A 14,191-nucleotide genomic window follows, 5' to 3' on the forward strand; every position below is an offset into this window, starting at 1 on the left:
AGAGCAGTGTTGGGTCATGCATCTTCTGCGTTTAATTTAAAACTTCTCGTTAACTTCCAGCATCTCCTCTTTCGGTCCTTGGGATTAAACTTGGCATTGGCTGATCCTCCTGAAAACGATCGCCTTCAAATATTAAATGAAGCCTGGAAGGTTATAACAAAGCTGAAGAACCCACAGGTGAGTTATTGTCTGTTCTGTTTCACTACTGATTCTGGGTTTAGGGCAAAATTGTAGCCAGTTGTTCAATTAGCATATGCTTAGCATGGCATTGTTTAGCTTTTTTAGATACATAGAGCTGCAAAAAAAATGTGATGACTGGTAACACCTTTATATGATCCCTGCTTTTCTTAGCTCTACTGAAGCATAGCTGAATTCTACATAGTGTAATTCTATATAAGCAACTTCTGAGTCTGCATGAATCATACCTCAGGAGTTAATTCTTTTAAGTATAATTTTTGCAAGTGTATTTCTTGTAGCCTCCTGTAAATATTGGTAATCACAAGACACATGTATTTCTAGGATTATATCAACTGTGCTGAAGTGTGGGTGGAGTATACATGCAGACATTTTACAGTAAGTGAAAATTACTTTGTTTCATTTGAAGTTTTTCTGATACAGACTAAGTGGCTGTGTTAGCAATTTGGTATTAGAGATGGAGAAACTTCAACTATTCCATATAAGCGTGTAGGATTTCAGTAGTGAATGAGAAAATGTCTTTCCTTTCATGAAAGAGAAATAGGGACAAAAGATGCAGCTTTGTAGCTTCACCACTCCGCAGCACTGCATATTTCTTATCCTTTTGTTTTAATGGCAGATGGACCAATTTAAGTAAGGATTTACTGGAGCTATGGCTAAAGTTCCTGGCTTAACTAGAGCTCTGTAAAAAGCTGATTCTTTTCCAAATGGAAATAAATTATCCACCTCAACTGATGTTCAGTGACTTGATTTATGTGCTGATTTTGTTACTGTATTTTGTAACCTTGTTTTTCGCCACACAGAAGCGAGAGGTCAATACAGTTTTGGCTGATGTTATCAAACACATGACTCCTGATCGAGCATTTGAAGATGCTTACCCACAGGTAAAGGACCTATTTTACCAAATCTCTAAAAATCTGATGTGCATTTTCTTAAATGAAATTAATTCTTAAACATTACTGATGAATCTCACCACAAAATAATTATTTTTAAACGCTAGCTGTAATTTGGGAAGCCTTCTGGGACACTGTAATGCTGTGATTTATTCCTCCTTTTTTCCCCTGCTCATCAGTCTTTCGGTTCTGAGAAATGCTAAACCTGAATGATTTGTGTATTTAGGAGTAGCAATAGTTAACTCCTACATCAACAGTGCTGTTTGCTGGAGGAAATTAGCAATTGTGGTAGGCTGTTTAAACAGAAGTAAACCATAAAATAATCCATCTCTGCTTGGCATTGTTAAGGTTTCAGTGAATTACTGTGTGCAGTTCTTGAGACCAAATGCCAGATGACATATAGATTAGTTGAAGAAGGTTTTCTGGTTACTTGGAGGGTAGATAAAGTACCTACAAAAGAAGATTTAACAAACTGACTTGGGGATTTTTTGTTTGTTTATTTGATTGGAGTTTTTAATGCAGAGAGCTGGAGGACATGGAGACTTTAAATTGAAAAAATATGCCTAACTATGGTGTGGATAGTCTTAATTTAACTTGCATTACAATAATTTTCCCTTTTTTTAAAAATTTTTTTCCCCTATAGCTGCAGTCAATTATTCAGAAAGTTATTACCTATATCTATGACTTCTCTCTGCTTTTTTCAGTGGTAAGTAATACTCAGTTTAATAAATTTTTAAGAACTATTTTGCTCTTTTTCTGCAAGAGAATTTACGTGAGTGGGATATTTAAGTTGTTTACAAGTTCACAGAATGGGAGGACTTTTTATCAAGTTGGTAAGTGCAGAAATATTTTGGGAGCTTTCTGCTGCTTGTACTTAAGTATTCATTATTCCAATTCCAATTTTCTGTACTTTTTTTTCAGTAGGCTGTTAGATTCTTTGAGTTTCTTTGTTACTATGGCATAAATGTTTATTGGTTTAGTGTTTTGTTTGGTAACATACCTAATTTTACTTGTTTATGTGTTTGTACTTTCAGGAGAAATTCTTGCCATTTCTGGATATGTTCCAGAAGGAAAGTGTGAGAGTGGAGGTTTGCAAGTGCATTATGGAATCTTTTATTAAGTAAGTGGAGACTGTTGAGGTGAAATGCACTTTAGAGGGTCTGAGAAATTTATTGAAAGATGGCTAGGGAAGAGTCAGTATATAAGAATCAGGCCATTTAGCTGGTGAAGGTGTTCCAGGCTCTGGGAAAGAAAAGAGAAAATTGTCAGTTTTGTTAATCTTTTGGTCGACTGTTTGTTCACAAAGGAAGCTGAAATTGAAGTAATTGTACTGATGCTGACTTGCTGTGGATTAACAGAATAGTTGTTCTCTGAGCTTTTTTTTTTTGTCTTTGTTGGTTTATGAAATTTATTTCACATTCCAGTTGCTGTGACAGCACAGAACTGTTGCCTTGGTGTAGTGGAGTATTGCCACAGTTAAAAATGAACTTAGAAAATGAAAATATCTTCCAATATTGTAAAAGGCAGACAGTCCTTTTCAAATAATTAACAGGTTCCTTGAAACATTTTTTTAATTTTCACCTTCCCTTCAGGTATTTGTATTCAGTGCTGAGCCCCCTGAGCCTTCTGTCCCTTGGCCTTTGCTCATATGAGAGATGCTGTGGCCCCTTAATCATCTTAGTGGAGCTGCACTGCACGTGTGCCTCTGTACCTAAACGTGACATTTATCCTTCCTGGCTGTCCCTAAGTAGCTGAGAAATTACATTACATCTTGGTAGATCGAGGATTGCTTTGTTTTGATGTTCTTAGATTGCCTCAATGTATCACATCTGGCTTGCTGTGTCCCTGAAGGAGTCAGATCCTGTGGCTTGTGTCCCTTAAGGAGTCAGATTCTGTGGCTTGGCACTACAGCTCTGTGTATTAAGATAATATTTCTTGACTGGCATTTGCTGGAATTTTACATCTATTAACCATGTGATCTTTGGAGTTCTGTTGGTTCACCAATGAATATAAAACTTGAGTAGTGTCATACAGTGCTGGCGACGGGAATTATACATGAAATCAGTGTTATTCTAGTAATTGTTTTTCATTTTGACAGAGCAGGATTTTTCATCACTTTTTCTAAAACACTTTCTAGGCATCAGCAGGAATCGACAAAGGATCCTGTTATACTCAATGCTCTTCTGCACATCTGTAAGACGATGCATGATTCTGTGAAGTAAGATTAACTTATACTAATAACTATCATTTATGCAGAGTTTGGCTGCCTGGTGTAGTTTCATGTTTCTGAGGCTGTTTGCTTCAAGGTGGATGAAGACATGAATCCAATTAGTGGTGAGGGAAGAGCTGTGCAGTGAAGTGGCAACATGTTCCATTTGCTCTTTAGTTGCTGCTGTGTTTTAAATACTGAAGCAGAATTTTAAGAGAAAAGTAGCAACGGCTTTGTAGAGTCTTCTAGTGAAGCAGAGACAGTACACAATCCAATCTTAAAAATATTTGATGAGTGAAACCAGTGTAATCTTTGAGCTACAGTGAATAATAAGCTATTTGTGAGATTCAAGTGAATATGTAGCTCCTAAAGCACAGGTTGCCATACTCAATTATACCTTTTCTTTGGGCCACTATTTTCAGCTATTACAAATCTTTAAAAGAATATCTGGAAGACCTCCAGGAACTTGTGTAGGGAAAGCTAGAACCAAGGAGAAGTTCTTGAACCATCTATATCTTACCCCTAAATCCTTCTCTTCACTTTTCCCCTTGCCTTTGAGAGCTGAGGTTGTTAGAGATCCTGGGTGCCCTGTTGCACCATCACTGTTTCAATAGCCATTGTGCAGAGTGGAAGATGTTGTGGTTTGTAGGTAACTTGCAAAAATCACACCAAAATCTTTGTCTGACTCAAAATAGAGCCAGAATCACAATGCTCTCAAGAGCACAAATCTCCTCTTTTTTCCTCTTGAATTGGAAGGGCACAGTTTCTTTTGGCACTCTGAACCCAGAGCCTCTTAGTATGGCAGATGCTGCAAAGGAACTTATAGCTTTCTTGGCCTTGATAGGTCATGAATGCAAGATTTATTGCCAATAAGGAAGTAATATTTGGCATGTAATTCCAATTTATACCTGCTAGAGTGCTTTATTTTGGGTGAAAGCACCTTATTTGGCTGTATGTTGCACTAAAAGCCACTTCAGCCTTTAAATAGAACAATATATTGTACCTAAACCAGCTTATTAAGAAAAGAAATAAAGCAGTTTATGACAATCCCTATTTGGTGCTGCCTCTGACGTTTTGCCAAAACAATTTGATAGTTTACTGGGATTTTTAAAATCCCTTAAACCAGCAGTTCCTTTAGCTAAGATGGTGTACATAATTGCCTTGGTTCTGTTGGTAAATCACCATAAATTCTAGTTTTTTTGAAGTAACTCCTGCATCTATTTTTGCATCCTGGTTCAGGAAACTCCCAGCCCATTGTGTGGGGCTCACTGACCCCCATAACAGCTGTTGGAGGGTAACAGCCTTTAGACTGGTAGGGATCTGATTCAGAATTGAACTGGAAACCTATAACTGAGCTGGAGATCTCATTACAGGCCTTCTGAGCCTTTCAGAGCCCATCAGTTGACTCTTTTGACTGGCAGTGCCCTAATGAGCTAATCATGCTGAGGTTTTCTTTCCTCCTTTACTGAATTTGTATAATAAAACTATTGTTCTCTTCCCATCTGGTGTCTGAGTAGGAAATTGGTAACTGATATACCAAAGGTCAAAGCTGGAGCCAAGCATATAATAGTAAGAGGATTAAATTGTAATAGTTAATTGTTTAACTTTTTATTCATCCATTTTCAGCGAAACGGGTTTGATTTACTGGATTTTCATGTGATGTAAATTTGTTTCAAATCAGATTTTGGACTCTTGCTATAGAATAGGTGTCTGTGATAATCTTGAAAAGAAACTTCTTTTTACATATCACTTCAGTTCTTACTAAAACATCAAAAAAGCAACAATGTAAGAAGGTGATGTTAATTATCTTTTAAATTCCAAGGCAAGGTTAGTTAGAACAAAAAACCCTAAACAAAACAAAACAAATCCCAAACCAAACAATGAGCTAATGTTTTTCTTAAAATAAATACACTTTACATATACTATTTAAAGTTTATTTTAAAAACTTTACCCCTTAAATAGGGTAACTTTCTTCTAGGAATAGATTTACTAGTTTCTTTAGGCTTTTGGAGTCAGTTCCTACTCTAGTTCTCATGTTGCAACACAAGACTGAAGCCATTTGTTTGCTACAGTAAAGAACATTGGCTTAGCTTCCTTCTCCTCAGGCCCAAATCTGAGTTTTTGTAGATTGAAAGACACTCTTAGCAATTTTTACTTTTTTTTTTTTTTTTTTTTTAAATCTGGAATTTAGTTTGGTGCATGGTTGACTTGGTGATATTCATATTAAAATCAGTTTTATACATAACGTTATATAAAATATTATGTATAATTTGAACCTTTAATAAGTAATATTCTAAAATTTACCATACAAATTTTCTCTTCCAGTGCACTAACACTCGAGGATGAGAAAAGAATGTTAGCAGCTCTGATAAATGGATTCATAAAAATGGTGAGTGACAGTTGTGTGCAACTGTGGGGTTTGGATTTTCCTGAGATCCCCATGAGGAACAGATGCCTGTGTGGCTGAATCAGAGCCCGTGTGTCTGATGCAATAGCAATGTTTAAAGTGCATACATTGTTTATTTCATTGTATTTTCTGCTATTTTTGTAAATCTCCTGTAAAACATAGCAAGGATTTTAAAAAAGTTAAACAGCAATTGAAATCTTGTCTATTATAGCATCAGAGAGGTCACTGATTTATCTGAATGAAGTTCCACTACCCAGCTTTAAATGGAACCAATACCAGTTTTAAGAAACACAAGATAAATATGACTCATATGTTGTTCTTATCTCTGTTTATCTTAATTTACAAATAAGATAATTTGTATCATTAAATTAATAGTCCCACAAGAACTCCAGGTCTTTTACCTTGAAATTAGTTTTTAACCCTTATCCTAATAAAATCTTCTGTTGTTCTCTGGTTTTGAGATGTCAGGGTTTTTTTAGGGAGACTTTGTCAGGCCTTTTTTATTCTCTAGCCATGTACTCAATGCTTGGTTTTTCTTTCACATCCAGCTGACAGGCTCTGTCTCTACTTGTCCTCTTTGTTGCAATTCTAGATGGTTGTTTTTTCTTCAGCTATAATAATTTGCTAATTAATATGCTTTAATATAGTTTTGCTTTATTAAGCTTTTTATACAGTATAATATTGTATAGTTTCCTTTAGGAGGATTTCTCACACTGAATAAAATTTGATGTGGCTTGATAGTCTTGGTTTGGGGGGGGGGAAATCCCATAGCAGCAAAATGACTAGTTATGAATTTTAAACCAGCACACATTAAGCTATGAAGGGAAAAGCAGTTGTAACAGTCACCCCTACAGTCAGTCTTTTTGTGGAAAAATTTGTATTTCTAGAGGAGTTTTCCTGAGACTGGGACTCAAGAATCAGCAGTTGTACAAATAGAGGAAAGGTGAAAACAGTTGTCTGTAATGTGAGAAGCAATCTTTTGTTTTCTGGTGCAGTTTCTTTGATCTTTCACTGTATGAATTGAATGTAAATTTTATTCTAATTTTGTAAAAAAAAATCTTTTGCATATGACTTGAAAAATAATAAATAATGCAACCTTTACTTCTATTAGAAAAAAATTCCAATAGAATACATAAACATAGACTGCCTGGAGACTGTTTCTCATGGAAGGCTTTTAATTGACAGCTGAGACACTCCAGCTGACAGCACTTGGATTTTTTAAATCTAGAGAGTTGGAAGTAGGGTGTTCTCACACAAGGGTTGTTTTTTGACTTCTTTCCTGCCAGAATACAAGGTTGCAGGCTTTTGCCATACTATATAAGCAAGTATTTATTAACCAAACTCGAGGAAAACCTGCTTTTCTCTCTTGTTTATCTAGTTAGGAAAAATGCTATTTTCTCTTGAAGGCCCTTTCTCAGGACCTCAGAAATTACAGGACTTTGAATACAGATCCACAGATGTATTTCTGTTTTTCTGGGGGTTTTTTGTTTTGCCTTTTAAGTATGACCAAAACGAGGTCTTTGTCCCTTTTCCATAAAGAGACAAGAGTTCTGCTGGTTTTGAGAACACTTTACAAACCTAGGACTTAAATTTTGTATTCTTGGTCTGTAAAGTAGAACATCATGTGGAGTATAGACAAAAAACCCACCAGTAAATCTTTCATGTTTCCCTGAAAGTTAAGTATTGCAGAAGGTTAAAAGGACAGAGATTATCCAGGTGCTATTTTGTTGTTACTGGTGGTTTTTTTTCTTACCACTATATGTGGATTTTGACTTTTGAATATCTATGATTAATCTGCACACACAGTTTTATATATCTTAAAGTTAATGACCTACAATGGTAAAATTTAGGGGTTTTTTTGTCTTTTCTAGGTTTCATTTGGCCGTGACTTTGAACAACAGCTGAGTTTCTATGTTGAAGCCAGGTCAATGTTTTGCAATCTGGAGCCTGTTCTAGTCCAGCTGATTCATGTAAGCCACAGTTTATCTACATCTCCTTAATAAGTCAGGATATGTTTGCAGTTGTCCCATTCCCTGGTCAGATTATATGGCAAAATAAGTCTAAAGTATTTTTATCAAGTGTTTATAAAGTAAACTTTGATCTCATCTCTGATTTTATCTCTCTAAACACTCTGAAGTTCTTGCTTGACAGGCACGATGGTATCATTGCAACAAAGAAAACAGGCTATCCTACAAGAGACTTCATGTCTAATAAAATAAATGGCCCTTTTGTGCATTCAGAATTTGGGTTCTCTCTTCTATAATCCTCCATCTAGGAGAGATTAGACTGTGTCTGGCTGCAGATTCAGGCACAATCCTGCTATGATTGGGAAGGTTAATCCCTTTTCTGTATTGAGTCACAGGTAAGCATTAGCTGCATCTGATTCCTTTGGAACATTGTATCTTCTCTTAAATATTTTTAGTGTTTTGGCTTTTTAATCAATGTGTTAACTAGAAATCACTATTGTTATGCTAGGAAAGAGGTGACAGCACTATAGCTGGGAAGCAAAGGATAGGCTAAAGGCTTGAATAAATCAATGAGTCTACCTTCACAAAACAAGTCATATTTGCTTTAAGGAACAGTCACTAAAATTCTCCAAGTAAAAACTAAATAGTACAGTGAGGGCACCCTGTATCAGAGTTCCTTTTGGCTCTTGCTGTTCTCTAAATGCATGCAGTAAAACATGCAGTTTGTTATTTGCCACTGGGACTGTGCATTTTTCTTCATGGTTTTCTTTTGGCTTTTATGTGTAGTCTGTGAACCAACTAGCAATGGAAACAAGAAAGGTGATGAAAGGAAATCATTCCAGAAAGACTGCTGCATTTGTCAGGGTAGGTCTGACTAATAAACTTTGAACCTGCTTTCTTTGCAGAGAACACTATTTGCTGCCACCTAAGTTTGTAATTTTTGAAAAACTAGTTTGTTAGTATTTTTTGACACTGTTTGTAGTCTCATTTTCTCTCGTTGCCGTCTCTCTTTCCTCTCTAAAGATAATGCTGCTGTTTAAGAAATAAAGACCCAAACCATCTAATAGCAGCTTTGTATTGAAAAAGAGCAGCAAGATTTGACTCCCTCTCCAAAGGGGGGCTCGTGGGAGAGCTGTTTGTGTGAATTCTAGAAAGCTCAGCTTTTCAATTTATATTTAAAATAAAATACCAGATTTCTGTGTAACTCAATCACAGAGAGAATGGGAGATGGGGTAAAAAATATATTCAAACTTCTGTCTCATAATATCAGAGTCGATATGCTGAAATCAGTATTTGAATTTCAAATGCAGGGCTCCTTTCAGCTTTAGTGCCTCTGAGTCTGTATGGATATGGTCAGATGTGCTTTGAACTATGCACAGGCTGTGCCAAATGCTTGTGTTCATTTCTTCTAACCTGAAATGTAGCAACCAGGGTGTCTCCATCTCCACGTGTTGGGAAGCTGTTTGCTTTTCCTGCTATTAATGAGAGGACTTTTGTTAACGGCACCTGTGCCGTGTCCTGGGCAAGGGATGCTGGGGTGACACTGGCCAGCTTCCCTGTGCCTGGGGGCTGCTTGTTCCATCCAGCTGTTTGGGCTGTTCCATGGACCTGCAGCTGCAGCACTCTGGGCTGGATCTTCCTCCCAAATACACACAGGGCACCCGCTTTGGCCAGTTTGTCACATGGTTTGTCCCCGAGGACAGTAATCTGCTTTTCTAGTTAGCTTTTGGTCTTGAGCTGCAGGCTGGTTACTTGAGAAGAGAGGATCCCTCTGAGCTAGAGTCATAGTGTAAGTTTTGAGCTTATCTAGTAATAATAACAATAATAAAAATATTTTTATCATTACTGAAATACTTGTTAGAAATTTAAAGTTGCTGATTTGGGGTTTCACATAATATTTGCTTTTCATCAAAAGCTTTTCCCAAAACTGATCTACAGATTTTGATTCCTAGTGGTGTATAAAATCAGTAAGGATTGCTATAACTCTGAGATAGGAATTTTATTCAGTTTAATTTTTTTTAATTTGATTTAGGCTTGTGTTGCCTTCTGCTTCATTACAATTCCATCTCTGAGCAGCATCTTCACACGTCTTAATCTGTACCTACACTCTGGACAGGTTGCTCTGGCAAATCAGTGCCTTTCACAAGGTAAGGCATGAATTTGTCTGTTTAAAGGATCTCTTATTTCAGAAATATTTCTAGCTGTGAATTATAACTTGGTCAAAATGCTAAATCATATGTATATTTATGATGTAATTAACATACAGCCCTGTTTCAGGCACTGTTAGAGTAAAAACTTGTCATATTAAAGCAGCTCTTCAATTCTAACACAAATCCTGTGATCTCAATAACCAAGACACCTGACTATAGTTAAGATAGTCCTGTCTATGAGGTAGGTTATCCTAAATTACTTAGGAATTATGGAAAGCATGGAATGTTTTTCTCCTGCATAATTATGCAAGCACTCTAATCACAAATGATGTGCTTTATTGTATTGTGGAAAAAGAAACTAGTTCATCTGTGTAGTAATTCACAGGCTGACAAAACTCTGCAAGGAGCTGGAAAAGAATTAGAAGTTAGGTCAGGAACAGCAGAAACTTGGTATTGAAGCAGATGTGTGATAAATGCTTAGCCAAGAAATTGTGCCACTACAGCAGAGTGAAACAATGGAGTGATACCAGATCATATAAAGGTTGAAAAATATATTTTCTTTTTTTTTCGATCTAAATTAGTGATTGAACCAGGCTCTGAGCACAGTTTTCAGCCATTCTGTTAGCTCAATGCTAAGTAATTGGAAATTCTGACCAAATGTGATTTGGGGAAAACAATTGGAACTATTGGAACTATTCTGGCACCAGAATGAGCATTAAGTCTGTATTGCCATTTAATATGATCTTGTTCCCCTTCATGTCACAAAGGGAAGACAGTTACTTATTCCAGAAGTCTTCTCATACTTTTAACTGCTTGCAGTATTTTTCTTTTCCTTTTTAAAATGATGTCATTCTACTTCGTTTTGCAATTTTTAATCCTGACTTTAAATGTCTGCTCTCTGATGGTAAACGCTTTTCCTTTACACGTTTTCAGTGGAGCTGTGAGAGTAATAAATTGGATTGCTTTGCAACATCTTTTGTTGTGGCTGCTATTAATTCTCTGTGCTTCTTCACGAGAGCTTGTTTTCCAAGCTCTGCATTTACCAGCAAGTTCCAGCTGCACAAACAAGCTGACTTAGGATGCTGATTAAGACTTTTTAGTGCAGGGTGACTGTTGTATTTCTTTGTTTTGAATCTGATGTTGCCCATATAGCAAAGCAGAGGGATTTAGACTAAAGCTGGCTGTTGTGTCCAAGTATGTTGTGGAAATAAAAGATCTGCAAAGTCCGTTGTTGTGCAATTAGTATTGTGCAGTTTCTTTGTAGATAACAGAGCTTACAAAAATTGGACTCACTTTTTATTCCCCTGGCATTTTGTTTAATTGACCAGTTTACCTTATCCTGTGTATCAATTTCTGTTCTTGTTGCTGTGTTGCAGTGCCTCTTTTGTTGGAAGCAAATACAAAGCAGTTTTTCTGTTATGTTTGATCTTCGAGGATTATGCCCTGCCCATGTTGGGGCCCACTCTGTTATTTAATAATCTTTGAATTTCTAAACTGCCTTTTCATTACTTTTGTCATCCAAGTCTACTCTGAGTGAGACTCCTGGGCCCCAACAATTGTCCAGATTTTTCAATGTGAGAGTTTTATGAATGTGCACAGCTGTTTGACATGTGAACACAATGCACTCACTAAACAATTACAGGATCCCCATCCTGAAATCTTTTATGGTCACAGGTATATGCAAAGTATTATGAGCTCAGTCTCTAAACTGCAGGTTTATTAACCACACTTTCCTGAATTTTAGACCCACAAGCTAGAAAAAGGAGCATTTGGTTCATCTCCAGTTTTATTAAAATGAAGCATGTGCAAAACTCTGGTGTTCAGTAACTCACTTCAGTTACCAAGGTTTTGTTGTTACACACTTTTTTTGCTTCCTTAGAAAAGCTATTTTGAGTATAATTTGTATTCAGAGACATGTCACTTGCATGAGTAATTTAGCATGTGTTAACCAGTTAGGCACTGTCTTGGGACATTTTTTGTGAAATGTCTTTCCATATGCTGATGCACTGAAGTCAGATAATGTGTCCTTGAAAGTTACTCCTAACACAGTTTAATCTGTATCCTAACTGAATGAGTAAGAAGTACTGATTAATTAATAACAGCAAATTTCAGTCCAGTCAGTTTACTGAGTTAACTGATGCCAGTTAGACACCAATCTACTAAAATCAATGCAGCATGAAGATTTAAGAGTGTGCAATTAATGCTACCATTAGGCCAGGAAGTGAAATTGTGCTTTGTCTGTAACCCTTATTTCATGCTGGTTTGGATTAGCTTAATTGGTTTAAAATTGTGCAGAGAAATAAAACTGAAAGGTAATGTACCTGATGTGATAGCTCAGTCAGCAGTGGAGTGTGCATGGGGGTGTGTGTGTGCAGTTTGTCTTTAAAGATTCCAGCTGTTGTTTTTAACAAATTAAATTCTTGGGTTTTTCTTAATTTTAAGTTCCTATGGAGGAGTCTAGCTACTTCAGTGAGTAGAGTTTTCACTTAAACACATAACAAAATTGAGTTCCACAACTTCTATTGGCAATAGGGAGATTTCTCTAAATTGGCAATGTATCTAACTTGAAAAAGGAGCAGAATTACATGTTGGGGTAGACAAGGGGAATTAAAAAAATTGCTTTTTTTATAAAGAGGATGTGCAAGTCATAACAATAAATAAAGTTTATGAGTCTGAGGATTGCACTGATAAACTACCAACAACTGGAGAGCCACAGCTAATCTGCTTATAACTGGAGGAGTTTGGTTTTACCTCATTCCCAGTCTCAAGGGGCAGCAGTAGTAGGCTGTCAGTCCTAGTGTCTTGCTATTCCTATTTCCTCTATCAAATCTGAGCCTTTCCTGCTGGGATTTGCCACACAAATCAAGTGTTTGAACTCACCCAAATACTTCAGTATTAGAAAGTTGTAACTGTAATCTTTCTTGGAATAGATTTTCTTTAATACAATGAAATTGGGTCAGAAATGTGAATTTATAGGCTCATGAAATTCCAATCTTAATACACTGATGGATGTCTGTCTGGGCATGCTGTTCAGTATGTATTGAACATGGCTATTGTCTCTTTTGTCTCCAGCTCCCAAGAACTGCTTTAAATAAAATGAATCTGTAATTATGTTTAAAATGTTTTAGGTGTTTTTGTCCTGGATGCATAGTTTGTACCCCTGGAGAACCTATTAAGAGCTCACTTTTGAAAAAGAGATTTTACAGAAATGGGCTTTTCATTTTTTTAGCTGAGCCACTAAACACTGCATGCTGAGAGGAATAAATTCTCATCAGTCATGCTTCCTGCCATGGGGAGTGCTGAGACTAAACTGAGATTAAAGGCATGCTCCGTTGTGTCACTCCTCTGGATTTCTGAGATATAGGTATTATTTTAATTGCACATATTTCCTCCCTGTGGAAATGCTACTTTTGTCTGTCAGAGAACAGCCAGCATGAGTTTTTAATTGTTGGTCACAGCATTCAGCAGGTGGGTGGAGATGACATAACTTTCTGGTACTGTGTGTTAAGCAGCAGCAGTTTTGTTTTAAAGGCTGTGAAATCCTTGCCTCACTTCAGAAGTAACATGCTGAGTGAATATGGTAATTCAACTGATTCTATGTGACTAATTTCAGTGGGATACTGTCAAACATAAAATTATGAAAATGGAGCCTGTCCCTCAGACCAACTGATGCAGACCTTTTTGTTTGCCAAATGCGGATTTTAATTCTGAGGCATACGGTGCTTAATGTACTTCTAGGTATTTGTTCTGTTCTCCAGTTGTAGCTGAAACACAGTTTCACCTAGTAGATTGCAAAAGTAATTTCTTTTCTACTGCAGAATATGTTACTTTTCCATGAATGTTCTCTAAATATGACAGGCTTCAGCCAAACTCTGGAGAAAGTATGGTACGGAAAATCTAATAAGTAATTTTAAATCATAGTCTATTAATGTTTGAGAGTATTTCCTCAGTAGCAGTAGATAAAAATTTGTAGTGTTTTTTCCTAATCTCCTAAAATCTTCATAGATCTGAAGAATATAAATAGAGAGAATTTGAGGGAAAGAATTTAGAGAAATAAGAATTTGAAGAGATTTTCCTGATTACAGATTTTGGTACTTCTTAGCTATTGCTTCTCTGGTGAGATTGGTGTATGTTGTCTCTGTTATGTTTTTAAATGCTGTTTTCCTTGAAGGTAGCAAAGGAGCTTTGAGGAAAAAGTGGTGAGATACTGTTTTCCTTACTAGTAATGCTAAATGTTGCTTTATTTGAACAGAATTATGAATTGTACTGTTACCTGGGATTTCCATAGCTGGAAACTTCTCTCATTCCCTGAGCTTTGTGTTGTTCCTCTCTTTATCCCAGCCAATAGCTTTTCCATATGATGTGAGAGA

General features: G+C 36.5%; 1 protein-coding gene across 1 annotated transcript in view; it reads left to right on the top strand.

Annotated features, from left to right (window-relative positions):
• Positions 1–14,191, top strand: part of VPS35L (VPS35 endosomal protein sorting factor like) — a 50,346-nt gene that overhangs the window by 20,116 nt on the left and 16,039 nt on the right. The window contains 10 exon segments of the mRNA XM_027743947.1: positions 61–177; positions 520–573; positions 999–1,079; positions 1,732–1,794; positions 2,123–2,208; positions 3,226–3,306; positions 5,623–5,686; positions 7,576–7,674; positions 8,458–8,535; positions 9,704–9,818. Coding sequence (XP_027599748.1) covers positions 61–177; positions 520–573; positions 999–1,079; positions 1,732–1,794; positions 2,123–2,208; positions 3,226–3,306; positions 5,623–5,686; positions 7,576–7,674; positions 8,458–8,535; positions 9,704–9,818 — 838 coding nt within the window.

Source organism: Pipra filicauda, unplaced genomic scaffold, assembly GCF_003945595.2.
Source record: "Pipra filicauda isolate LSUMZ 115617 unplaced genomic scaffold, ASM394559v2 scaffold127_size2900866_pilon, whole genome shotgun sequence".
In the NCBI taxonomy this organism is placed as follows: domain Eukaryota; kingdom Metazoa; phylum Chordata; class Aves; order Passeriformes; family Pipridae; genus Pipra; species Pipra filicauda.